Below are 26,373 nucleotides of genomic sequence, written 5' to 3'. Positions count from 1 at the left end.
CCCCCAACAAGCGGTGTCGGATGCAGAAGCATATTGGATGCACCAAGAGGTTGTTGGTGTGGTCTGCCATGGCCAGCTAGGCCTTGGAAATTACAACACCAGGAGCTGGAGCAAGGCTGGCACTGAACGCAAAAGGCAGCTTGTGGTCTAGAGGGTCCAAGAAGCTACAGAAGAGGATCGCCAGGTGAAAGTGGTCGGACCTGCTTCTCAGGGGCAATGGATGCAGTGGGAACAAGCACTTGAGTGACCACTGTCCTGGAAAGAGCTCTGGGGCACTGACCAAGGCAAGCTGTCCTTTGTGCTATGAGCGGTAGCTGATCTTCTGCCCCAAGGCGTTCCCAAGCCAGCCGAGAGATGTAGTCCCTCCAGCGTATCCTGGGTCTTCCCCAGGGCCTCCTCCCAGTGGGACGTGCCCGGAACACCTCTCCAGCAAGGCGTCCAGGGGGCATCCGGAAAAGATGCCAGAGCCACCTCAACTGACTCCTTTTGACGTGGAGGAGCAGCGGCTCGACTCCGAGCTCCTCCCGAGTGACCGAGCTCCTCACCCTATCTCTAAGGGAGCGCCCAGTCACCCTGCGGAGGAAACTCATCTCGGCCGCTTGTACTCGCAATCTCGTTCTTTCTGTCATGAGCCAAATCGCATGACCATAGGTGAGGATCGGAACGTAGATCGATCGGTAAATCGAGAGCTTTGCCCCCCTACTCAGCTCTCTCTTCACCACGACACCACGTCCGATACAGTGACCGCATCACTGCAGATGCTGCACCCATCTGTCTATCAATCTCACGCTCCATCCATCCCTCACTCGTGAACAAGACAAAGAGATACTTAAACTCCTCCACTTGAGGCAAGGACACTCCACCGACCTGAAGAGGGCAAAGCAACTTTTTTACGGTCGAGAACCATGGCCTTGGATTTGGAGGTGCTGATTTTCATCCCGGACGCTTCACACTCGGCTGCAAACTGCCCCAGTGCACGTTGAAGGTCCTGATTTGACGAAGCCAACAGAACTACATCGTCCGCAAACAGCAGAGACAAGATTCTGTGGTTCCCAAACCAGACCCCCTTTACACCCTGGCTGTGCCTAGAAATTCTGTCCATAAAAATAATGAACAGAACCGGTGACAAAGGGCAGCCCTGGTGGAGGCCAACGTGCACTGGAAACAGGTTTGACTTACTACCGGCAATGCGGACCAAGCTCCTGCTGCAGTCGTACAGGGACCGGATAGCCCTTAAGAAAGGACCCCGGACCCCGTACTCCTGGAGCACTCCCCACAGGGTGCCCCGAGGGACACGGTCGAACGCCTTCTCCAGATCCACAAAACACATGTGGACTGGTTGGGCAAACTCCCATGAACCCTCGAGCACCCAATGGAGCGTGTAGAGCTGGTCCAGTGTGCCGCGACCAGGACGAAAACCACACTGCTCCTCCTGAATCCGAGGTTCGACCATCGGTTGAATTCTCCTCTCCAGTACTCTGGAATAGACCTTACCCTGGGAGGCTGAGGAGTGTGATCCCCCTATATTTGGAACATACCTTCCGGCCCCCCTTCTTAAACAGAGGGACCACCACCCCGGTCTGCCAATCCAGAGGCACTGTCCCCGATCGCCACACGATGTTGCAGAGGCGTGTCAGCCAAGACAGCCCCACAACATCCAGAGACTTAAGGTACTCAGGACGGATTTCATCCACCCCAGGAGCCTTGCCACCGAGGAGCTTTCTAACCACCTCGGTGACTTCGGCCTGGGTAATGGATGAGTCCACCTCTGAGTCCCCAGTCTCTGCTTCCTCTTCGGAAGACGTGACAATGGGATTGTGGAGATCCTCGAAGTACTCCTTCCACCGCCCGACAACATCCCCAGTCAGGGTCAACAGCTCCCAACCCGCACCGTAAACAGTGCTTGTGGAGAGCTGCTTCTGCCTCCTGAGGCGTCGGACGGTTTGCCAGAATCTCTTTGAGGCCGACCGATAGTCCTCCTCCATAGCCTCCCCGAACTCCTCCCAGACCCGAGTTTTTGCCTCTGCGACTGCACGGGCTGCGGCACGCTTGGCCTGCCGGTACCTGTCAGCTGCCTCTGGGGTCCCACCTACCAACAAAGATAAGTAGGACTCCTCCTTCAGCTTGACGGCATCCCTTACTTCCAGTGTCCACCACCGGGTTCTGGGATAGCCGCCGCGACAGGCACCAGAGACCTTGTGACCACTGCTACGAGCAGCCGCATCAACAATGGAGGTGGAGAACATGGTCCACTCAGACTCCATGTCTGCAACCTCCCCCGGGATCTGGGAGAAGCTCTCCCGGAGGTGGGAGTTGAAGACCTCGCTGACAGAGGGTTCCGCCAGTCATTCCCAGCAGACCCTCATGATACGTTTGGGCCTGCTAGGTCTGACCGGCTTCCTATCCTCCCAGCGGATCCAACTCACCACCAGGTGGTGATCAGTCGACAGCTCTGCCCCTCTCTTCACTCAAGTGTCCGAGACACGTGGCCGAAGGTCAGATGATACGACTACAAAGTCGATCATCGACCTCTGGCTCAGGGTGTCCTGGTGCCACGTGCACTTATGGACACCCTTGTGCTCGAACATGGTGTTCGTGATGGACAAACTGTGACTAGCACAGAAGTCCAACAACTGAACACCACTCGGGTTCAGATCGGGGAGGCCGTGCTTCCCGATCACCCCCCTCCAGGTCTCACTGTTGCCGCCCACGTGGGCGTTGAAATGCCCCCAGGAGAACAACGGAGTCCCCAGTCGGACGCGACCCTCTCGTTCACCGGAGTGAACTCCAACACTTGGCGACTGAGCTGTGGAGCAATAAGCAATGCGATCCCAGCTCTCCGCCTCTCCCCGTGGGCGACGCCAGAAAAATGAAGCGTCCAGCCCCTCTCCAGGAGTTGGGTACCAGAGCCCAAGCTGTGCGTGGAGGTGAGCCCGACTATCTCTAGTCGGTATCTCTCAACCTCCCGCACAAGCTCAGGCTCCTTCCCCCCTAGCAAGGTGACATTCCACGTCCCAACAGCCAGGGGCTGTGAGCATGGACCGGGCCACCGGGCCACCCGCCCTCGACCGCCCCCCAATCCTCTTTGCACCCGACCCCATGGCCCCCTCTGCAGGTGGTGAATCCACAGGAGGGCGGGCCCACATCACTCTTTTGGGCAGAGCCCAGCGGAGCCCTATGGGCTAAGGCCCGACCATCAGGCGCTTGCACATGAGCCCCAACCCCAGGCCTGGCTCCAGGGTGGGACCCCGGCTCCGCCATACCGGGCGACGTCTCAGTCCTTGATCTTTTACTGGTCATGGAGGTTCTGAATATTATCTTGTGCTTTCTAACTGAAAGCACAAGATAATATTTCTGTCTTACTTTTACCTCAGATATTGTAAGTCAGAACTGAGAATGACGTCTCAGGTAAATATTTTCCACAAAGCACAGCAAGTTGGAAAATAGGCTCGATGCCTCAAAGACTTGAGTACAGTGTTACTATATCTATCTATATACACATATATATACATATATATATATATATATATATATATATATATATATATATATATATATATATATATATATATATATATATATATATATATATATATATATATACACACTATATACATATATATACATATATATATATACACACACACACACACACACACACACACAGTGTTGCCACAGTTACTTTGAAAAAGTAATCCAATTACTGATTACTCCTTGAAAAAGTAACTTAGTTACTTTAGTGATTACTCAGTTTTAAAAGTAACTAAGTTAGATTACTAGTTACTTTGTTACTTTCAGAAGCTGCCGACAACCCCCCCCCCCACCATCTCAACATGAAAATAAGCCGTTTTGCCAATACTTGCTTTAATATAAATATTAAATTCTTTCTAACATTTTTCAAACATAAATTCCTTCTAAAATTTAGTTGCTGAATTTTAGTTGTTGAAATTATTATTATTATTATTAAGTAGTATTAGTAACAGTAAGAGTATGAGGGTGATTCTTAGACTACGGGCACTTATTATGTCCTTTGATCATATTGTATGAAAAACAGAAAAAAGGGGAAATTTCACACTCTTATAGTTATCTTTACAATGAAAGTGTGTTAAGAAATTTATTCTAGTAGTCTATGATGACTTTTTCACCTTTTTTCAGCATCATTATATGCAAATATTGCTGTTTTTGTTGTGTGTTGGGGGGTGTGGCTGGATGTTTTGGTGTTCTTTTCTTTTCTTTGCTCTTCAGGTGGCATGGAAACTGATTTGTCTGTGGAGAAGGTGCTGGCTGAAGAGTCCTCACCCTCATCAACATCATGTGTAGCACCTGTGACTGGTGCTCACATGCAACCTTAAAGACTTTCAGCTGAAGCAGATAATTGGATGGTGTTCTGCATTTAAGGCATGTGTGATTCAAGCAGAACTGCCGGGAACCCGACCTTGTGATGTTCGTTTGTGAGACGCTGAGGACCGCGCCTGGGTTTGACACATCGAGCCCGTGAAGCAAGGAAGGGTGAGGACACATGCTGTCAGCACACATCAAAGGTGATTAAGTATTTGACTAATTGTTGATAGTAACTTGGTGTTTTGTTACACAGTATACTTGAATTGTGATGAGAATGGTGCAGCTTGCTTCTCACTGCTGTGGCGTGCGGATAATTGATCCTCCACCTGTTGTGAGAAGCTGCTCATTTGCATAAAGTTAAAAAAGATACAGACCTGAATGTGTTGCTGATAGCGTGTGTCTTTTGAAAGATATTGTTGTAACTGCTGACTTACCTCACCTCTTCTTTGCTTCACAGAGAGTCAGTTTGTCGTGTCCACCTGGGGGGTGTTTGGCGGTGGTAGTGAGTCCAGGAGCGCCGGGCTTTGATCCTTACGGGCGCTGGAGAGCGTGCCAACAGTCACTCCTCCAGAGGGACGCTTTTTAAGTTCTTGCACTTTATTATGCACTAATGGGTGTAATAAATACATTGTTTTGTTATTGGAACCGCTTTCTGGTTATTTTTAGCGCTGGGTTCCGTCTGACGCAGGTCCGCTCCTCAACCCGCGTCGACACATAACAGTTTTGTGCTTGTCCCACACCCAGACTTTTGATCTTCAATGATAAAAATGAATGGTAAAGAAACGTTTTTTCTAATGTTTTAAAATATCTCTGAATAAAATATCAGTAAAATAATCAAAACATAATTGGGGTATTCAATGTCATACAACTGTTGTGATTTTGTTTTTAAACAAAATGTAGTTGTCCCACACTATTGCCGTAATTTCCACCACAACACTGTAATGTCCCTTTAAACAGTTTGTATGAAAGATTGTTTGGGTAGTTTCTATGGAGATAAACAGTGACATCAGAGCACATGTATATAGCGCCAAATCACAACAAACAGTTGCCCCAAGGTGCTTTATATTGTAAGGCAATGGTGTGGTGGAAATTACATTTACAAGGCCAATAGTGCCCATGAATAAAATGACTTCAAAAGTGGACCTTTAATCTAGGGCTGCTGTAGGGAGACACGTCCAACACCCCCTTCCTGTGTAGAGTCGCCCTGGTTTGCTGTTTGAGCTGAAGAATGGATAAAATTTATTTATGCAGAAAACATGACCAGATTGACAGGTAAGAAAGATTTGTGTGTGTGTGTGTGTGAGTGTGCATGCATACACGAGATTGAGAAGCAGCAACAGTCGGGTGTGGTTCTCCATCTTTTGCATCCTGAGAAACCAACATTTCTTGAGAATGTGGGAAGTTTTGACTCACTGGTTGCAATGTTGAGAAATGTTGGTGGAAAACACCAAAGAGACTTTGTGGAAGTGGACAGGTACCTCGTTACATTACTGTTTTTCATTTACCGCTCAGTTTGTAGCGTGGGGTAGACAGTTGCTGTTTGCAACATCTACTGGGTTAGCCAATATTTGCAGCACCACTTCGTAAACAACATTTTATGCAGTATTTCACACATAAAAATGCTGCATCAACATGTCCACATGCACCAGCTTGTCCCCAGTTTATTAAATTAGACACAAAAAAACCCTAAGTACTGAAAACCATTAAAAACTACAGCTTTCATTACTGCTGCTGCTGCAGGCAGGCATGTTGGGTTGTGAACTCAGACTACGTTGGGTTTGAACGAGCGGACAAGTTGGAATTCTGACATCAGAGGCCATATGCTTGAAATTCTTACTTCCAAGTAGAAATGGAACACATGAGAATGAGTTATGACCGGCTGCAAAACATTATGATCCTTTTGGAACAAATCAGGATCTTGTGCACAAGATATTTTCTTTTAAGACAAATAATGCTGATGAGCATAAAGATAACTGTCTTGGTGCACTGAGCTGTTATCCTGTCATTGCAAGTTTTTGTGATATTCACTTACTGCCCCGTGCATAAAAGGATGTCATGGCTATGAGCCCACAAGACCTTATGATCATAAGCTCAAGGTCAGGATATTATACGAAAATAGTGACACCAGATAAAAATGACATAATATCTGTGGGCTTTAAGATACAAAATTAAAATGCAGCAAAACCGAGACAGATTGAAAATTGCCGGCGTCTCTTTAGCTGATATTTACGTCATTTTTTTCCACACAGACTGTCAATAACAATAAACTAGATTTTGAGTCATGAATCTAGTCACGGTTTTAGAGTATCCCAGAATCCTTTGTGTGCTGGGGAGGGAGGCTTGATAATGGCTCAGCTTAATGCTAACTTTAACATTGAAAATGCCATAGACATGCTAACGCGTTAGCATCTGTCCCGTTCTTAAGTTATTAAATACATCTGTCAACTGTTTCAGAAGACCATAACAGGTCAGCTTATCATAAAAAAGGCAAATATTACTCAGACATATGCTCTTTAGGGTTTTAGTGGGGAAAAATTAAGATAAAGTTAAAATAAAACAAAGAAACAAAACAGCAGATCGAACACTGAAGCAGTGCTTCAGTTGTTCAAGGTTCAAAGCAAAGCCGTACTGCAGAAACGGTTGATTATACATACCCGCTGCAGGGTCTGTAATCAATTTAGAGAAATGATCATTTTCCAAACACCCCCAAAAACAACGGCCAATCTGAAAGACCGATAAGGAAATCATTACGCAAAAAGGCTAATGATGTCGATGGATCGAATCATTTCTTAAGGAACCCTAATAGCAACACGCTTTTTAAAAAAATTTTTTTTTTTTATAAAACTCACATTAAAGACTCACGATTATCTTAGTTAAACACCTAAATACATATTTTGGTTGAACCCACCTCCATAACGGCGCAATGTTGCAAACAAGTTGCCGCAAACGCTTGTTTACACTGACAATGAAATCTCGGACTCCCCAGCGAGAACGTGATTATGCGCAAGATTTGACACCGTAAAGGCGTCTATAAGGAATCACAGCCTTAAACCAAATCTTCCACTCCAGGTTAGAATGTGCATCAGAAGAGCTGGAGGGACAAAAGTTCAAGCTCAGCATTAAATCTCCTGAACACAAATATCTTTCACACAAAACACTTACTGTACATCTCCTCGAATAAAATGCCTGAAATGTAAAAAAGCCCAAACCCAAGCTCCTGCAATATCTCTGCCTGAAGGAAATTTGCATTCTGATCAAGAAGCGTCTTGATACGTGGGAGTGTTTGGCAAACGTCCTGGTGTATGAAGTGTTTCTCAGCGGCTGTGTGGTGATGAGGCAGCATATACTGGCCTGAGTGGGAAAAGTGGGAGGGAGGAGGGACGGCTTTTGTTTGTTGCATTTAATCCATTTACAGAGCCGGTGAAACAAAGAAGGAGGGCAAACAGATATTGCATATGTAAATGTGTCGCCTGTGGTGATGCTTCAGTAATAAAGCGAAGCTCGGTGAAGGATCAGTGGAGCCGCTCTGCAGCCCACAGGTCTCAGTATTATTAGCATCAGCAAGACTTGGGTCAGCCAAGAAACAGAAGAAGAAACTCTAAACTACAGCCATCCGTGCCTCACGGTGCCTGAATGCATCAGAAATAACCTAGTGCTCTGATAAAGGGATATTCTGTGAAACGGCGTAGCCGCATCCAAAATGAACCAAACTGCGTCCGTCTCTCATCAGATCGAGTGTCAGCCAGTCAAGGATAGCAAGGTAGGACGGATTTATTCCTGTGCCCATTTGGTATTCCATCCCTTTTTGTCTTGCATCCTTTATCACCACGGCACCGCTCTGGCTTATCTGACAGAATGTAAGCAGCATATAAACAAAGTTTGAGTGTTTAGTCATATATAACAGGCAGCGTGTTCATATTCTGTGAATGTTGCATGCAAGAAGCACCAAGTGTTGATATTTGCTTTTAAATGTAAAGTTTTTCCAACTTTATCCTGATCACAATCAGTTTTATAGCAAAACTAATCAAATTCACTAAACTTTCAAGCTTCACTATCATCATTAAAGATATTTCAGTCTTACTTTTCATTTTCAAGGACGCTTTTAAATAATCGGCTGCAAAGTTAGTTTGTATTTTTTTCCTACTTTCCCTTTTTGCCCTTAATATAGACTGTAAAGGGGCAGAAATGTGTGTTGGCTAAATGTCTGAATATTAAAATAAACCTGTGAATAACCTGACTTTTATGTCACAGCACACATAAATTTGCTGTCAGTCACGCAAATTAAAAAAAGTAAATACAGAAATAAAACATATCTGTGAAATGGCAGATACACAGTGCTTTTAATGTGTTTTATTTTTATGAACCATTTAAAAGATGTTATACTTTTAGACTTTATTTTATTTTCCCAGCAACATGTTTGTTGGCTTGTTAAATCAAAACCTGATCCATTTCACAGGCGATGCTAGGGGGATGGATGTTGGATTCAAACCCTCACCATCACTATTTGAGGCTTTTACAAATATAAGAGAATTAGTTGTTATGAGCATATTTGTGAATATCATGTGCTGTTTTAAAATGATTGAAAACATAACAGAACTAATTGCTTAAAACATGACTAAACTGTTTTCAGGCACTTGAAACACAAATTAAACAAGTGTTTCAGAAACAAATGTTCAAAACAATAGCAAGCCTAACTAAAGCAATTGTTTTGGGAAATGGTTGGAACACTAAATTAAACAATTACTTCTTATAATTTGATGGCTTTGAAACATTCAACATTACAAATGAAATAATTTCTTCAGACAATGATTAGTGTTTCAAAACAATCAAATGAACAAACAAAAACAGCTAACCTGAACCAGCTATTGTAGGAAATTATACACCTCTTCAAAATGCTTGCAACACTAAAACAATTATTTCATATAACTTGAGAGTTTTGAAACACCAGGTCAAACAAATGAAACAATTGCGTCAGAAAATGATTAACTGTTCAAAACAATAGTTAAAAACCTAACTAATCCAACTGTTTTAGGAAATGATATTAATGCTTGTAACACTAATTTAAACAGTTGCTTCATATAACGTGACAGTTTAGAAACACTCAATATAAAAATATAACACAATGCTAAAATACCCTTGGCAGTATGAGCATTGTGTTCTTTATAATTTACAGTTGTTTAAGATCCTACTGCCTTACATACCATTTGTACATGTTTAATAAAGCCTCTCTATCAATCAATCAAAAACAATATTTATGTTTTAAGAGTGGAAGTTGTGCAAATCAAGGGATATTTGTAGATCACCTTCTCTGCATTTGCAGGTGTTAATGACACAAATGTACCCCATAGGAAGTTAGCTTTGAGTTAGCAGAAGACACATGCACTCCAATGTCTGTAAAATGTCTTGTAAATGATTCCAGAGGTGTTATCAGGTTACGAAAACAGCGCTTTCAGTTTTACAATTGTTTATTTCTTGCTAGCTTTTACATAATATATAACAAAGAGGATATATTTACATACAAATGAGTTTTAAAGCTTGCTACCAGGCTGTGATGTCACCATGCTAATGTTCGCAAAATGTCTTGTAAATAAATTCAGAGATGTTATTAGGTTCCATTAACAGCATTTTCAGTTTTAGAAGTGTTTAGTTCTCACTAGCTTTTACATAATATATGAGAAACGTATATAAACACACAAAAAGCGATTTTGGAGAGAAAAGCCACTGACGTCATGGTGCAGCTCTATTCTGATTGGCCGTCAGCCTCGCCACTCAAAAACAAAACAGAACAGACTGAAACTGAATGCAACATTTTAACCCCTTAAAATACTTCTTGAAATATGTAAAAGTTAGCCATCTTTGAACTTGTCCAAGGTCTGTGTCCCAAGAATGCTCTTTGTGAATTTAAAGACTGTGGCAGTAATAGGACTGGACTTATGCTGAGCACAGATAGACAGACAGACGGACGCAAAGCCTTTGCAATAGCCGATGGCCATATTTAATGGCCTCAGGTAAAAATGAAACAGTTTCTTCAGAAAATGATTAACTGTTCAAAACAATAAAACACTAACTAAACCATTTATTTAGAAAATTACATAACCTTTCAAAATGCTTGTAACACAGTTGTTTCATATAACTTGACAGTTTTGAAAAACTCAGTATAACAAATGAAATAATTACTTCGTAAAATAATTTACTATTCTGAAAATGTGGAAAACATTCAAATTATTTGTGACAATTGCTACACATATGTCTGCAGTTTTGAAAGACTCAAAATAACCAAAAATTGCTTCAGAAAATTATTCACTGTTCTGAACCTGCTTAAATCATTGACTAAAACAGTTGTTTCATAAAATAAATATTCAAAACAATTAAAACATTAATTGAACCTGTTGCTTGAGAAATTAAACAATTGCTTCAGATAAATTCACTGTTTTTAAACATTTAATATAGTAAATGAAACAACTCTTCCACAAAACTATTCATTGTTTTAAAGCATTAAATCAGTAAATAATTTTTTTTCTGAAATATTTACTGTTTTAAATGACTTATTATGCTAAATAAACTGATGCTTAAGAAAGTGATTCAGTGTATCAAAACTGTAAATGAAACAATCGCTTCAATAAAAGATTCAGTATTTTAAAGCAGCCTTAGTAGAGATATGCTCTTCCAGATCTTTCATTTAATTGCATTTTTCTACAATACCCTAAATAAAATTAAAACTGTTTATAAGTAAAAGTTTCACTGACATCTAAACTTATGGGTCGCACACCACAAACTATTGTGCACATAGGACCAACGGTGGCGCAGATATTCAACAAATTCTGCTTGTTGTTATTTATTTATTTCACAACTGGGGCATTCACTATTTCTGTTTGTTCTATATTGAGAATCCAGAAATGGCTGTTTCTCATTTTTTTTTAAATTGGTTTCCTCCCACTGCAGCGGTGCAGATGATGAAAGTGCGGTTGTGTTGCCTGTGATCTCGCCATGTTTTGTTGCTGATGTCAATAAATTCCGACATAGTGACAACAGCAAGTGGAAGAACGGTCCAATCATTAAGGAGCTACATTTTTGCTAGCGGTTTATGCAAAGCACTTCTGAGCTGCAAGCACATCCCTGAGACGAAGAGCCAAGATCTAATCCAGTACAATCCTGTGGCCCTGCAGCAGCAGGATAGCAATAATACGGCAGGACGAAGCAGCAATTTATGCAAAGAAGAAGTTGCATTACTCTTTCCAAAGATTTATCATTCAATATAATTGTCAACACACCTTTTCGTATCTTGTGTTGACTAACGGTTTTAAAAAGAAAAATCAGAGTGTCCTTTAAAGAATCAGGAGCGGCAACAACATCAAGTAATCTGAAGGATTCCTTCTAATATTTTGCATAACTGAGTCTGTGCTCTTTAAGTTGTGTCATGAATCACGCCTCAGTAATCCACCCTCATCCTGCCTTCTGGTTTCAGCTGCTTCATAAATAAGCCGGAGATAAACACACTCACCCACCTCAAAGCTGCTTGGTGCTGAAAGTGAAACACAGCTTATCTTCTCAGTCTCTGGACATTTTAACATGAAATTAACTGAAACAACAAATGTGGATACAGACAAATATTTAACACCACTTCAGACAATATGTTTTTGTGTCTTCTGATTGTTTATTTGGATGGTGACATTTTTCAGCATTTTATTTAATAGCTTAGGTTATTAAGTTTGCTTCTTTTAGGCAGATGGCCAAGTGGTTAGTGCCCTGTGTTTCAGTGCAAAAGGTTCCCGGTTCAATCCCCACCCCTGCCACATTTTTTTCATGCAATGTGGAGTTGCGTCAGGAAGGGCATCCAGTGTAAAACCTGTGCCAAATCAACATGCATACCCACCTTGAATCTGCTGTGGCGATGCAGAGTAAAACAAGGGAACAGCCAAAAGGTCTTACTGTGAGGTTTATTTGTTTCAAGCCTTTGAGATCGTGAAAACCTGGGAAGATCACTGGACAGTGTTTTGGCGATGCCCATATCTTTGCAGGAGAACAAAAGCCTGAGAGTTTTCATCATGAAATGCCCGATCAAGGCAGTTTTTGATTAATCTCTATCCTATTAATTAAACCCGTCACCTAATAAGTGTTCAAATATCTGCTATGGTATAAAACCGTTGTCCTCTCTTTAAACAGTGCAGACTCGCTCTGTTTCACAAGTACGGCACAGTCACAGGCTGAGAGCTTCACAGTATAAGTGTAAAAACGCACTTGGCTTCAAACACATACCAACTCTGTTTCTGTGATATTACCTTCCTCCCAGCCAATCAGGTAGTGATTTCCACACAAAAAAAAAACAAGTTTTCCTCACCTTCATCTGTTTAACTCCTGTTTACACAGGCAAGGCACAGGTGCGGAGCCACAAAGGGGGGTTAAAAGGACTCTACCCCCCTTTATGACATCTTTATGCATACAACAAAAACAACAACAACGATAATAATAACAAATATATTTTTAACATCTAAAACATCATGCATACTATTACCCTGAGCATCCTAGTTTTTTCTACTGCAGCACTGCACAAATTGGCATTGATGAGACATAAAAAAAATCTGTTGTTTTAATTTATAAAAAATAAATAAGAATTACACTTTTATTGAAGATAATGTGTGATTAACTGGGATTAATCAGAAGTTAACTATGGTCAACCATGTGATCAATCAATCAATCAATTTTTTTTATATAGCGCCAAATCACAACAAACAGTTGCCCCAAGGCGCTTTATATTGTAAGGCAAGGCCATACAATAATTATGTAAAACCCCAACGGTCAAAACGACCCCCTGTGAGCAAGCACTTGGCTACAGTGGGAAGGAAAAACTCCCTTTTAACAGGTGATTGCAATGATAACATTTTATAAATTGACATGAAGAGGAAGAACCTATTAAATTTTTTCTATGAGTTGAGTGGTGTTGATTATGGACAGTTTTTAATACATAGCAAAATTCAGAATTTGTTTGACATTTTGATATTTCTCAAAACGTAATGCACTGATTATGATTAAACTTGTCAGTCACACTTATAAGATAAACAGTCAACATGTGAAATTTATTGTATATTCATATAAGGCTCCATATATATATATTGCAATAAAATGTACATCCAGACACGGGTCATGTAAACTACAACACTGAAAAACTTCAAGGATTGTTCAGCTTTAGTTAGGTTCTATTTTCAGATAAGTAGACTACCCAAGGCATTTTCTGTTAAAAACAAGCAACCGGCTGATTCTTATGTATTTTGACGTACAGAATTCAAATATTGTTGTTAGCATGCTGTAACTCTACTCCTTCACTGCCTAATTTGCATAAACTAAATGGGCACCCGTTTTTTCACATTTTCCCAAAGTTTGCTTGTTTTTGCTCAAGAAAGGCAATGAAAACTCTTATCTTTGTGTTATTTGAACTGCTGAGTTCATAGTTTGTTATTTGCAAGCTGTATCTTCTCTCCTTCATCCCTAATATGCATGAAACAACATGGCCGCCTGCTGTTTTCATACTTTGTAGAAGCTTGTTCTACAAAAGAAATTGATAACAAAACTAATTTTTCTCAATGCCTCTGCTGCACAATCAGGCCTACAAATGTATGTATTTGTCAATCTTACTTATACTAGCCTATTGAAAAACATCTCCTGTGGATTTAAAATTCACAGTATCATTATATTCATTCCTTGATGGCATGTGAATGACTCTCATGCATATTTCATCACAAATGCTGACCAATATAATGCTAATACTATGTGAAAACCTATATAATTTGCTCAGTACAGCACAGATTATGTATACAGCTTCAACACCTGAGGGTGACTGCTTTCGACACCAGAGGGCAAGAAGCCAAAATTCATACCAATCAAAGACATCACCTAAGCCACTGCCCTGAATGATGAGGATGTGAAGCTGTTGCTGCCCTTCCATGCACTCACTGGAAGTGACTCAACTTCCAGTGAGTGCATGGAAGAAGACAGCTCTGAAAGTATTCAGAGAGCACAAGATGCTCCTAGCAAACCTTGGAGAGGAACCACTCACTAGGGACTCCGAGGCAAATGCTAAGAAGTTCACATGTCTTGTGTATAGCACTTCCGATGACACCACTAACAGTGCTAGGGTCACTCTGTTCAAGAAGGGAGTGAAGCAAGAGCTTTTGCCACCAACAACTGATGCTGCACAACTTCACATCAAAAGGAGCCATCATCAGGCAGCAACTTGGCTGCAAGCACACAAAGCATTTCCTCAAGTTCCCCCAGTAGTTGGCATGGGCTGGGAGTGGAGAAATGGACAGTTAGTGCCAACTCTGCTCACGTTACCCCACATACCAGAGTCCTCCTGGCAACTGGTGAGCTGCCGTTGCACATCTGGATGTTCCTCTTGTCACTGCAAATACAGGAAATCTGGCATGCTTTGCTGCGGGTCATGCAAATGCTAACTGCTGCAATGTGGATGCATCATAGACTGAGTAGGGATAAACCCTTGTGTTTATTATGCCTGGTTCACACGGCAAGATTTTAAAATTGTCTGTAAGTTTCCAATACCTGAGAGACCACACACATGAAGATAAAAACAACAACAACAAAAAACATTGATCTTACAGTTTTGGTCATAAAGTGTGCGGTGTGCAGCCATACGGTAAAGACAACGCACCACACACGAACATTCCCAGGTCAGACAGGAAATCTCGCAAATCCTCTCCAGATTAAACGTGACTTCAGAGTAAACAAACGTGGTGGATGAGGAAGAAGCAAAGGATTGTTTAAAGGAGTGGAGACAGCGCAACCACTGGACTTTCTGGTGCGCCATAACAGCCGTTTTGATTTTGGATTCTGCTCCATGCGTACGTTATGTCGCTTTCTGATTTGGTATAAGTCACATTCAGCAGGCTGCGTGCTTGTTTGTGGTTGGGGGACACCACACACTGGGATATCGGGCCAAGACAATCCAACATGTTGAATATCCATGATTTGAGGTCTGAACAGTCCTGACGTCCTTCCAAGCAGACTAGAGCACCACACACAGCAGGCATATTTGATAAGATTTTCTTTAGCGTCATCACAATAGCCGGGGCATCCTTAAGATTGTCAGAAGGGGAAAATCGGGTCCGATATCAGCATAGTTATTTTGCCATGTGAACCAGGCATTAGTATGTTTCTGTCAATGTAGAAATTGATCTATGTATATACTGTTATGTATAAAATTGTAGTCTTCATATTAGTGTAGCATTACGGTTAGGCATTACAATACATTAGTGCTGTTTTCAATGTTCACGTTAGACTGTTTGTATTATGTATCAGGTAGTTTAATGTTCATGTTAGACTTAAGGAACATTTGTATTATTTACGTAACCACACTATTACTAGATAGATAGAATAGTTTTACCCACGTTTGACCTTTAGAGACATGCTTATTTATCCAAGAAACGTGTTTCATGTCAAACTATCATTCTTTTTTACTTCATTTTGCTCATTTGCTTGCCTTGGTCAAATCAAAGATGATTTAATTTTTAGTGATAACAATACCAGCCAGTCACTAAATTCATTATTTTTTATTTTTGCTAATTATGGGGTGAAGGAGTAGTAATACACACCAATCACACCACACGTCTGACAAATTTGATGAAGAGGGCGGCCAACAACAATAACTGAACTCAGCATGTCAAAATACATAGAAATAGAAGTTTTATTTTCTCTTCTAATGCAAACACAAGCAGACTTTTGAAAAGATTCATGAAATGAGCAGCTATTTTGTTTAATGAAAATTAGGGGTGAAGGGATAAAGATATAGCTTGCCAACACTATTTGAATTCAGCAGGTTAAAATACATAGAAATTGATGTTTAGTTTGCTTTGATAGTACATATACAACCAAAACTGTGGAAATTTTGATGTAATTGGTGGCCATTTTGCTTTATGCAAATTAGGGGGTGAGGAGGTAAAGATACAGCATGCCAGCAGCAATTTTTGGTCTCGGCAGGTCAAAATGCATAGGAATCAGTCTGTTGTCTGCTTTTAACAGAAAATGCCTTGGGCACTTTATACAAGCTTCTTTTCTGAAAATGGAACCTTACCAGCTTGGCAGAGGTTTGTGTTCGCTGAGTGGCTTTCAAGATTAAGTCAAGCAATGTCTTTTTAATAAATATAAATTACAGCCTTATTCCAAAATAGAGTAAATCCATTTTTCCCATCAAAATTCCCATCACAAGACCCAATAATGACATAAAAAAGTTGTTTTGTTTTTTTTTTTGCAAATTTCTTAAAAATTTAAATTGATTAATTGCACTACATATATTAGTGTAATGATTGCAGTTTTTAAGATGTTTGCAAATTTGCACTTTTCCCGTTCTCCCTGCACAATTTTCTAATTGCTCTCACAATATAAAACAGATTGAAATACTGAAATAATACTTGTGCTGTTAATGAATGTTTTTGTTGTTGCTATCTGTTAAAAAACAAACATGCAAAAATTCCTCTATAATTCCCAGTAGCAAGAAAGAAAGAAATAGGATTTGCAATAGAAGTATTTAAGCACATGGTTTGTGGGCGTTAAGGAGACAGAGACTAATTCTGTGTTTGTGCTACGACCCAACATCCCATATAGCAGCTGAGGTAATCTTAATTTTAAAAGTCACAAGGAAACAGCCTCCAAACAGATTCACGGCAGCGTTAATCATCTCGCTCAGCATCTTATATCAGTTCAGTGCTGCTCTGGAGGTGTAAAATCTAAACATAGCTGCTGGTAAAGCAAAAACAAAACAAACAAACAAACAAAAAACAAGTATAAACATATTTGCAAATAGCTAAGGACATAAAATATAAAAATAAATGCATGTTAATGGTCTGAATTCTGAATATTTCTTACCCACTGAGCATTAATTTGTCCTTCTGTTTGGCAAAATTAGTGTATTTTCAGCAGAATATCAGCCACTAAATTGTTTGATTACATTATTTTATACAGTGTAAAGGAAGAAAATCAAATATAATAGACAAGAATACCCACAAAAATGTTGCACTTTCAAATTAGATTAAAAAAATACCCAAACATTTGCATTACGAGTGTAACTTAAATTCTTAATGTGACTGTAGGACCTTTGTGACTGGGATGGCGGTGGGATCGAACCCAGACAGCTCGCACTAAAGACCATTCCTCTACCAGGTCAGCCAAAGGGGAAAGCCCTGTTAGCCAAGCTAGCGGGAACGTCTTTTCAATCAGGACCCGGGACCTTCATCCCGCTACATATCTCCTCACCATTTTTGACTTCGTCCCGAAGTCACAGGTGCATTTAAGCATGTTCTGTGACTACCCACATCCTGTTCGTGATGCCAGATTGTGACCGCAGGACATTTGTGGCCGGGGCGGCGGTGGGATTGAACCTGGACGGCTCGCACTAAAGACCATTCCTCTACCAGGTCAGCCAAAGGGGAATTCCCCATTACCCAAGCTAGCGGGATTGCCTTTTCAATCAGGACCCGGGACCTTCATCCCGCTACATTAAGATTAGCAGTAATTAAAATATTTGTTAATTAATATTTCCTCATCTGGTAATTTAGCAGACAAAAGCAGATGAGGATATTACAGGCAAGATATTCAAGATGTTCCCACAATGAAGCTCCAGCTACAAGTTAACTAAAATAGGTTAAAATATAAACTCTGGGGTGATTGTGCTTTTGCGGTAGCTGGCCCCAGACTGGAACAAGATACCTCTTGATTTATGCACTATTCCTGACCTACCACTTTTTATATCTAAGCCAAAGACTTATTTATTTAAGCTGGCTTTTGACACCAAGTGGACAGGTGACATGTTCTCTTTTTATGTGCTGTGTTAATTTAATTGTATGTGTGTTTTATTTTTAGTTTTGTGAATCTGTGTTTTTAAACACAGATTCACACCAAATCACTCAGTTTAGACGTGTTTCCAGCTCTAGGAAGAGTCCTGGTGGATCCGAACTTCTTCCATTTATGGATGATGGAGTCCACTGTGCTCATTGGGACCTTCAAAGCAGCAGAAATGTTTCTGTACCCTTCCCCAGATTTGTGCACAGACAATCCTGTCTCAGAGGTCTACAGACAATTCCTTTGACTTCATGCTTGGCTTGTGCTCTGACATGCACTGTCAACTGTGGGACCTTATATGTAGACAGGTGTGTGTCTTTCCAAATCATATCAAATCAACATAATTTACCCCAGGTGGACTCCAATAAAGCTGCAGAACATCTCAAGGATGATCAGTGGAAACAGGATGCACCTGAGCTCAGTTTTGAGCTTCATGGCAAAAACTGTGAAAACCTATGGTATGGACATATAATTTCTTAAGGCCCTGTCACACCTTGATGATTAGCCAGTGTATGCCGACAGCCCTGTTTCCACCCAGTGGTTCAGGTCAGTACTAAACGGTGTGGTGTGGGTCAGAAACAGATTACCTGATCAGGTCATCACAGACCCGAATAACGAAATGCTGTGATGATTTAAACTTTTAAAGCACCAGTCGACTATGATCAGGTGTGATCTGAATAAAGTGCTGTGTGTTCTGTCGGTGTGATTGGTCAGTATGGTGATCACCGACAGCTACGGCACTTTAAATTTTTAAACAGTGCATTAATCAGGCGTGATCACCCTGATTGATCAGGTTGTCTGATGATCACACAGACAGCAACGGCGCTTTAAAAGTTTAAATCATCACAGCACTTCTGTGTGATCAGACCACACGACACCGGCATGAGAAACGCACCTGGAGCAGAAAACCCACCGAGGCACTTGCTTTAAAACGTTACATTTCCAGCCACAAATTAAAGTATTTTCAGACGTCATTTTCAAAAATCAGGAGCTGTCATGTCCATCTGTGATGGTGAATTGGACTGAAATGAACAGGTCAGATTTACTCCGTGTGTGAATGAAACAGTCTGTCCGCATGAGGACCACAGGTTTCAGCCAATCAGTGGCCAGCATTAATGGACAGATTTAGACTCATGAGTAAATTTCAAGAAATGCGTGCCAACAATCACATAACTTACCTACAACTTATGTCCCGCATGTGCGGGACGTATGAGTCACATGCTGGCACTCGTTGAAAATTTTCAGCATGCCCAAAATTTTTTGAGGAACTCAGCTTATTAGGATGTACACCAGTGTGTTTCAGCGTGTGACAAGGCCTTTAGGTTTTTAAGTTTAATAAATCTGCAAAAAACTTAAAAAAAAAAAAAGAAAAAAACTTTCCCATTGTCATTGTGTGTTGAATTTTGAGGGAAAAAAAATCAATTCCATCCATTCTGGAATAAGGCTGTAACATAAAATGTGGAAAAAAGTCAAGCCCTGTGAAGACTGTTGGAGTACTTATGGGAACAGCTATTTTGTGAATTTCGCCGATGATACAGTATGGTCATTTTGAGCCTTTTAATTAAAAAAAAAAAAAAAAAATTGAGCATGGTCGTAATGTTAGTGACTTCATTACTTGGTGCAAGGATTATTTTTCATCAATCAAGACCTGTTTAGCGATTTTTATAGAATCCAGCCTCATGTCACACACACTGTCCTTCACGAGAAGGATGTTGACGTTGTTACTCACTATAAATACTTGGGTCTCATTATTGATGACACATTGAGCTTTGAAACGAATACTGTTTGTAAAAAAAAAACAAAAAAAAACAAAAAAACGTCCAGCAGTGACTTTTCTGTTTAAGGAAGATGAAATTTTTGAATGTGTACAATGTTTTAATGACTTTGTTTTATGAGTGTTTCATTAATCTATCATCACATTTTGCACTGTGGTTGTATGGTGGCCTTTCAGCGTCAAGTAAGAACAGGCTGACAAAGCTGGTAAAAGCGGCGAGTAAGGTGATTTGGGGTGCAGCAAACCCAGCTGCAGAATATTTATAGACAGCATGTTACAAGTAAAAGTCAACACATACTTCACTGTCATGACCATCCACTTTTTATGGACTTTAATCTCCTTTGGTTTAGAATGACTAGAAGAAAAACACACAAACACACACACACGCTGATGTGTTTGCAGCAGTTTATTACATTTCTAGATGATTGTAAATCTACACTGTTTCTGGCCTTCAGAGGCTTCAGAGTTAAAGCCACCTTGACACTTGCACAAATCTGATCCCTGTACTGGCACGCAATCTTGCGTGCCAATGAGTAAATTTATTGGAAAATGTGCACGACTGCATGCCAGTGGGAAAAGAAAATTTTGAAGTGTTCAAAATTTCTGGCAAGTATAAATTTCTTGCCACTTGTGTGAACTAGTTGCGAACATTGTGCAACCTACTGGCAAACACTGCGTGTCCCTGCATGTCAAGGCATGCCATTACACGCAGGACCTCACACAGTTTACAACAGTTTATGAGTTTACTCATTGGCACGCAAGACTGTGCCAGTGCAGGGATCAAATTCTTGCAAGTGTCAAGGTGGCTTAAGACATGTCAGCCATTGTAGGCTTCCTCACAATTTATATATATATATATATATATATATATATATATATATATATATATATATATATATATATATATATATATATATATATATATAGTATTTTATTGCCATCATGACACTGGAGCACTGTTGTCTCTCATACTTTATCTTTGCATTTTCAGCTGCTGCTATAATCATGTGGGTTGTTGCTAAGTAACTTGTTATTTGAGGACATTTACAGTGTGTGTGTGTGTGTATATATATATATATATATATCATTTAAATCCTGTTTGCACAAGAACTGAACTGAGGGAGCGTGTTCATCTTCATACATGGAGGTTTGCAGTGAGTCACCTCTAGTAGTGCCAACTCATTCTCATCTTCTAAAAAACAACAAAAAATTTTTATAATCTTTTTGTGTCTGTGTTGAAATTCTGACGATCTGTTGACATTGTGATGCATGACATTGTGACTGTTTTTGATTTTTTAATTAATTGCCCTCTATGTAGATATTAGAAAAGCAACTCAAACAATATTTCAAGAGTATAAGTTTTGTTCATATTTTATATTAAATACTGTTGGGATTTCATGTTAAACATCCTCAAAGTCCCACATGTACGCTACATTCCACCATAAATCTAAATTCAGACGTGGAATAGCTCATTGTAGACTTTCACAACATATGTCACATCTCACCTGCTCAGCAACCTGATTGTTTCTCTTTATCCTCTACTGACCATCAGTCCAGAAGGGCGATATAGAAATGCTCTCCATTAGTGCACATGTGATGCATACATCACACTTTTTTGCACCCATGATAACCTGTACAAAAAAACAAAACAAAACATTTTTATTCAATTTGAAGGTGACATCCTAAATTACTGTATTTTGGACCAGTTTGAATTTAGGAATAAATGGCTTTGGTCAAGACCCTCTAGGGACCGGCCACTTTACTGAACAGAGTATGGATTCTTGTGTTCATGATAACTTGAACAAAATGTATCGGCATTTCACCAAATTTGAGGTTGCCAGAATAAATGCTTTAAGGACACTGCATCTTCGAAAACCCTTGACATTGATGTCCTGGGAAACCCTTGCACAAGAACACTCTGCGTGGCCGAGCAGCATCAACAAAGGAAGACAAACCCTTGAGCCAAAATAAACCTCCAAAGCAAAATACAAGTAAGCTTTATTATGCAGATATAAGACAGCAGCTAACCTGAACTGGTGTAAAGTCTGCCATCTGATTTGAATCCCTTTGAAGTGCCCTTGAACAATCTGCTTACTTTTACTTATAATTATGTACAAAATTACAATGTAATTATACTTTACATAATTCATATATCATTGTGTTGTTAACTGAAGTCTGAATTGTCTCAAGCGTAAAATTTAAATAAATAAAACCCACTTATGCTCTGACTCACGAAAGAGACTTTCCATTAGCACTGTATATTTTCTTCAAATCACCAAAAACAGTTAAGAAATGACACATGGGCTGAACTTTCGATGCAAGACTGAGCAGACTTTGATGATAGCCGATGCTTTGCAGCCTGTACAGAAACCCAGCGACAGTCCAATCACTGAATAATAACAACACGAAACACTGCTGTCACGGCCATCTGTTACAATGGAGCAATCAGGAGTTGCTAAGGCGTCAGAGTCGCGATGGGAGATGACTAATTCAGTCTCATCTGTCCTTATCCTCATTTACTTTACCAGACCGGTGATGCATGCAGCGTCTTAGTCTTTACCTAAGTAGCTTCTGTCATTTTAAATCTCACCTCATCATCTGCAACCGCTTTATCCAGGATAGGGTCGCGGGGGCAACAGCTCCAGCAGGGGACGCCAAACTTCCCTTTCCCATGCTTCCCATGTTATTTTAAGTCCTTCAAACAAAAGCAAACTATACTATCTCAGACATACATAATGCACATTTAGGGCTGTAAATGTCACTGAACTCAAATGATTTGGATGTTATGCGAGCGCTCCACTCACCTGTGACAGCTGCATTAGGAAGTACATGGTATCAACAGAGTACCTCCAGCAGAGCTCCATAGGAATTCAAACTAAGTTTATCCAAGCCTTGAATTTACAGCGTGTAATGCATTCTTGCATTTTATGATAACTTACATCATATATGAGTGATGGTATTGCTACATTTTGAATGGGACCGTTTACCTACTGGTGGTACTTGAATCTTCTTCAACCTGCATGTGACCACATCCATAAACCTCCTTTGTGGCCTTCTTATTCCCCTCCATCCTCAGCATCCTTCTCTCAATATACCCCGCAGCCCACCTCAACACATGCCAGAATCGTCTCATTTTCAAGAGCTGAATCAACTTTTAGAAAATGACTCATAATGCAAGATCCACGCATGACAACAGCAAACACCTAATGTTAATGGAGGGCTGACACAAAACCCTGAGTAATGGGAAAGTGTATACCTATCTGGCTGTGTTTCTTTAGGAATTGTTGCAGCACCAGTGTGCTGATGATTAAAAAAAATCGGTTGTTGGCATTATTTTGCTACTCCAAGTGTATGCATTTTTTCTTTTTTTTTGTTTTTGCACTCATACATTTTATTTGTAACAAACTAGTGATTTTGCTGTAAGAGGATAGTTAAAATGAAAACTTGCGCTCTAATATCTGCTGCTATTATAAATGCAATTATAGCTGTTGCCCCATGGTCACATTAGCCATAATACAGGACCAAAATAACTTCTCAAATCAATATACAGTCAAGACCATGCCGGACATTTGAGCAGCTTTTCTTGTCATCTAGCGAGCGATGTGAGCATTTCAGGGCTTCTGTACATTACCTACTGGAAACCAATTGATAAATGTCTGATTATTATTATTATTATTATTTCTAACACTAGACACATTGAGTTTTGGCTGACAAGTAGTTGGAAAACCAGCCTGTAGCATGCTCAGATAAGCCAGTGTTACAGATGTCTTTCTGTCAAGGTGACATGGCCTACTGTGTCAAAGCCTTTTGACAAATCAATAAAAAGGGCTGCACAATATTTCCTGCAGTCCTGTGCCTCGATAATGTCAATTACAACCTTAATAGCAGCTGTTATTGTGCTGTTTTCTAAATCCAGACTGATATGGAGATTAAATACTATTTGTATCTAAAAATTATTTAAGTTGTTTGCTGACAAACCTTTCACAGACATTGGCTAAACTACGATAGTTGTTAAGAACTGAGAAGTCGCCTCCTTTCAGTAAAGGGAGAACATAAGCAGAATTCCAGATAATGGGAATGACATTATGGGAAAGTATAAGATAAGATACGTAAAAGTACCGGAATCTTTCACAATGCAGGCTGGCAATTCATTCGTGGTTACAGGCTTATATGAGGATTTTATTGCTTTCCAAAAAGTGTTGGGGTCATTAAGGTTGGTCATTTTGATTGGGGAAAAACGAGATTTAGCCTTTCTGATAAAAGAGGTAAAATGATTTAAACTGGACAACTGAGGGGTAAACCATGGATAGTTTCAGCGTGTATCTCTAAATTTATGAAAGGGGGCATGTATATTTATGATTTTAAGAAAAGCATCATAAAAATAATTCTATGCTACTTCTGCATCATTAATAAAAGAGATTCTGCTCCAGTTGAAGTCCCATAGATCATAAAAAGGAGGCTAGTGGGGCAGCATAGCAAAACAATTGTTCATTTTGTGATAAAAGCATGGAATTTGGCACACATATTCTAAATTAACTGTTTATTTTCAGATATGGAGCCATCCTGGACCGTGAGCCACAGGGGTTGTCGTCACCAAAAAAGTGGCAAAGGCTACCATACCTTTTCTGAAAGCCTGAAATCTCAGCTTTTCAATGATATGATGGCCATCTGACAAGAGTTACAAGTTATGGCACATAATGTAATCTAAGGTTGAGAAAAATTTTGCAGATGAACCAATGCAAAATAGTGAAGTAAAATGGTATAACAACAAGTGAGACATGGATTCCTATGTTTTTGGGTATGACAAACCCAATTATGACATTAGCATTGCTGTAGAAGGTCAAGGTCATGACCTTTTGGCAAGGTCAATGACATTTTTTGACATTTTCCCACAAATTTTGTCAATTTTCCCATCCTTTATTTTGTGAACAACAAATGAGAAACAGATTCCTAAGTTTTTGTTTGTTGAATATCCAATTACAAAAATAACAATGCCATGAAATGAATGGCAATGAAAAGCAATGAAAGGTCAAGGTCACAACCTTTTTCTCAGGCTGGGTAACATTTTTACCAGCCTGAGAAAAAGGAGCAGCCACAAAATGCAGCTCTCTACCAATCATAACGCTCCGGTCAGGTGGAGGTCTTGGAAAATAAAGCCATGCTGACTTATGGTTTTGATTTATAAGTAATATTAATACCAATAGAATAACTCCATTAATGTCAATTGTGTCATTTGTACAAAGTTAAAATATAACATATCTTTTAATGTTGAATAATGCACTAATTCTGAAGTTTTGTAACAAACACAGACAGATCACAAAGGATTCTGGGTAAAATGTGCCTCTGCTAAACACTGATTGGTTCAGTCATTCATTATGTAAACCAACAGGTTAATGTGACGTGTGTCATGTGTTGGTGTTTACAGATAAATGTGCTTTTGTAAAATATACCATTTTTTTTATTTGTAAAAACAGGCATTTTTACGGAGCTCTGGTAGTGTCATCGCAAAATGTTTTGCATGTGGAGAGAATTTTAGGATGTTTTTGTTGGGAAGGTGTCGTGACACGGACCCACAACAGGGGGCGTTAATGAACGGACAATGGATAAGCCAAAAAGTAACAATTTAATGTTGTGAATCGCACAACGAAGTACAGACAATAACAATATTGTGGAATGTCAATTATACACAAGGTGACGTGTGGGCAGGCTCGAAGACAGAAGACGTCTGGCGAGAGAAGAGCCGGATCCCACACAGCTTCCACCACCAACGGATCTGAAGAACACCGGAGCCGCCAAGCCCTGCGCCCCAGGTGGCCACTGTCTTCAGCAGTCAGACCCGGTACTGCTGGCAGAGAACAGAAACAGTATTGATGAGTGTGAGTTCGCACACTCAGTAATCCCACAGTCTGTGTTCTTTTGGGAGGGAGCACCTCCACCTCCAATCACACACTCGTGCAGCTCCTGTCTAATCACTTATCTGGTTGGGGTGTGAAGCGAAGCCGTCACTGATCACACCAAACGCCAATCCCACAGATAAGGAAAACACCACAGGAAAACGGCTGCAAAGAAGTTCAGATTATTACTCAATGTTTTAAGTCAGCAGAGAAAATTACCTGAATGGTAGCTGATTTCTCGGCAGGGAGGTGGAGTTGCAGTCCGGCTTTTATGGAGGATGACGTAGATGAGTGACAGCTGGTGTTGATGATGTGACAGCTGTCACTCCACTAGTTTCGGCGCCCTCTCGTGCTTGAAGCCCGCACTCCAAGCAGGGCGCCATCTGGTGGTGGTGGGCCAGCAGTAACTCCTCTTCAGCGGCCCACACAACAGGACCCCCCCCTCAACGGGCGCCTCCTGGCGCCCGGCCTGGCTTGTCCGGGTGACGGTTGTAGAAATCGGCCAGGGGGGCCGGGTCC

The 26,373-nt window shown here is 40.6% G+C and overlaps 1 protein-coding gene across 2 annotated transcripts in view; it reads left to right on the top strand.

Annotated features, from left to right (window-relative positions):
- The first annotated feature begins 7,746 nt into the window (after window positions 1-7,746).
- The window catches only part of LOC117517143 (inactive dipeptidyl peptidase 10-like), a 243,568-nt gene continuing 224,941 nt past the window's right edge, over window positions 7,747-26,373 (top strand). Inside the window, exon 1 of one of the 2 annotated variants that reach the window (XM_034178076.1) lies at window positions 7,747-8,101. In XM_034178076.1, coding sequence (XP_034033967.1) covers window positions 8,042-8,101 — 60 coding nt within the window. In that variant the 5' untranslated portion in view covers window positions 7,747-8,041. The remainder of the gene's footprint in view (window positions 8,102-26,373) is intronic. The other variant, XM_034178064.1, reaches the window with a different exon arrangement.

This window comes from Thalassophryne amazonica, chromosome 1, assembly GCF_902500255.1.
Source record: "Thalassophryne amazonica chromosome 1, fThaAma1.1, whole genome shotgun sequence".
NCBI classification, from domain to species: Eukaryota; Metazoa; Chordata; class Actinopteri; order Batrachoidiformes; family Batrachoididae; genus Thalassophryne; species Thalassophryne amazonica.
This window is presented reverse-complemented; position numbering and strand designations above follow the sequence as displayed.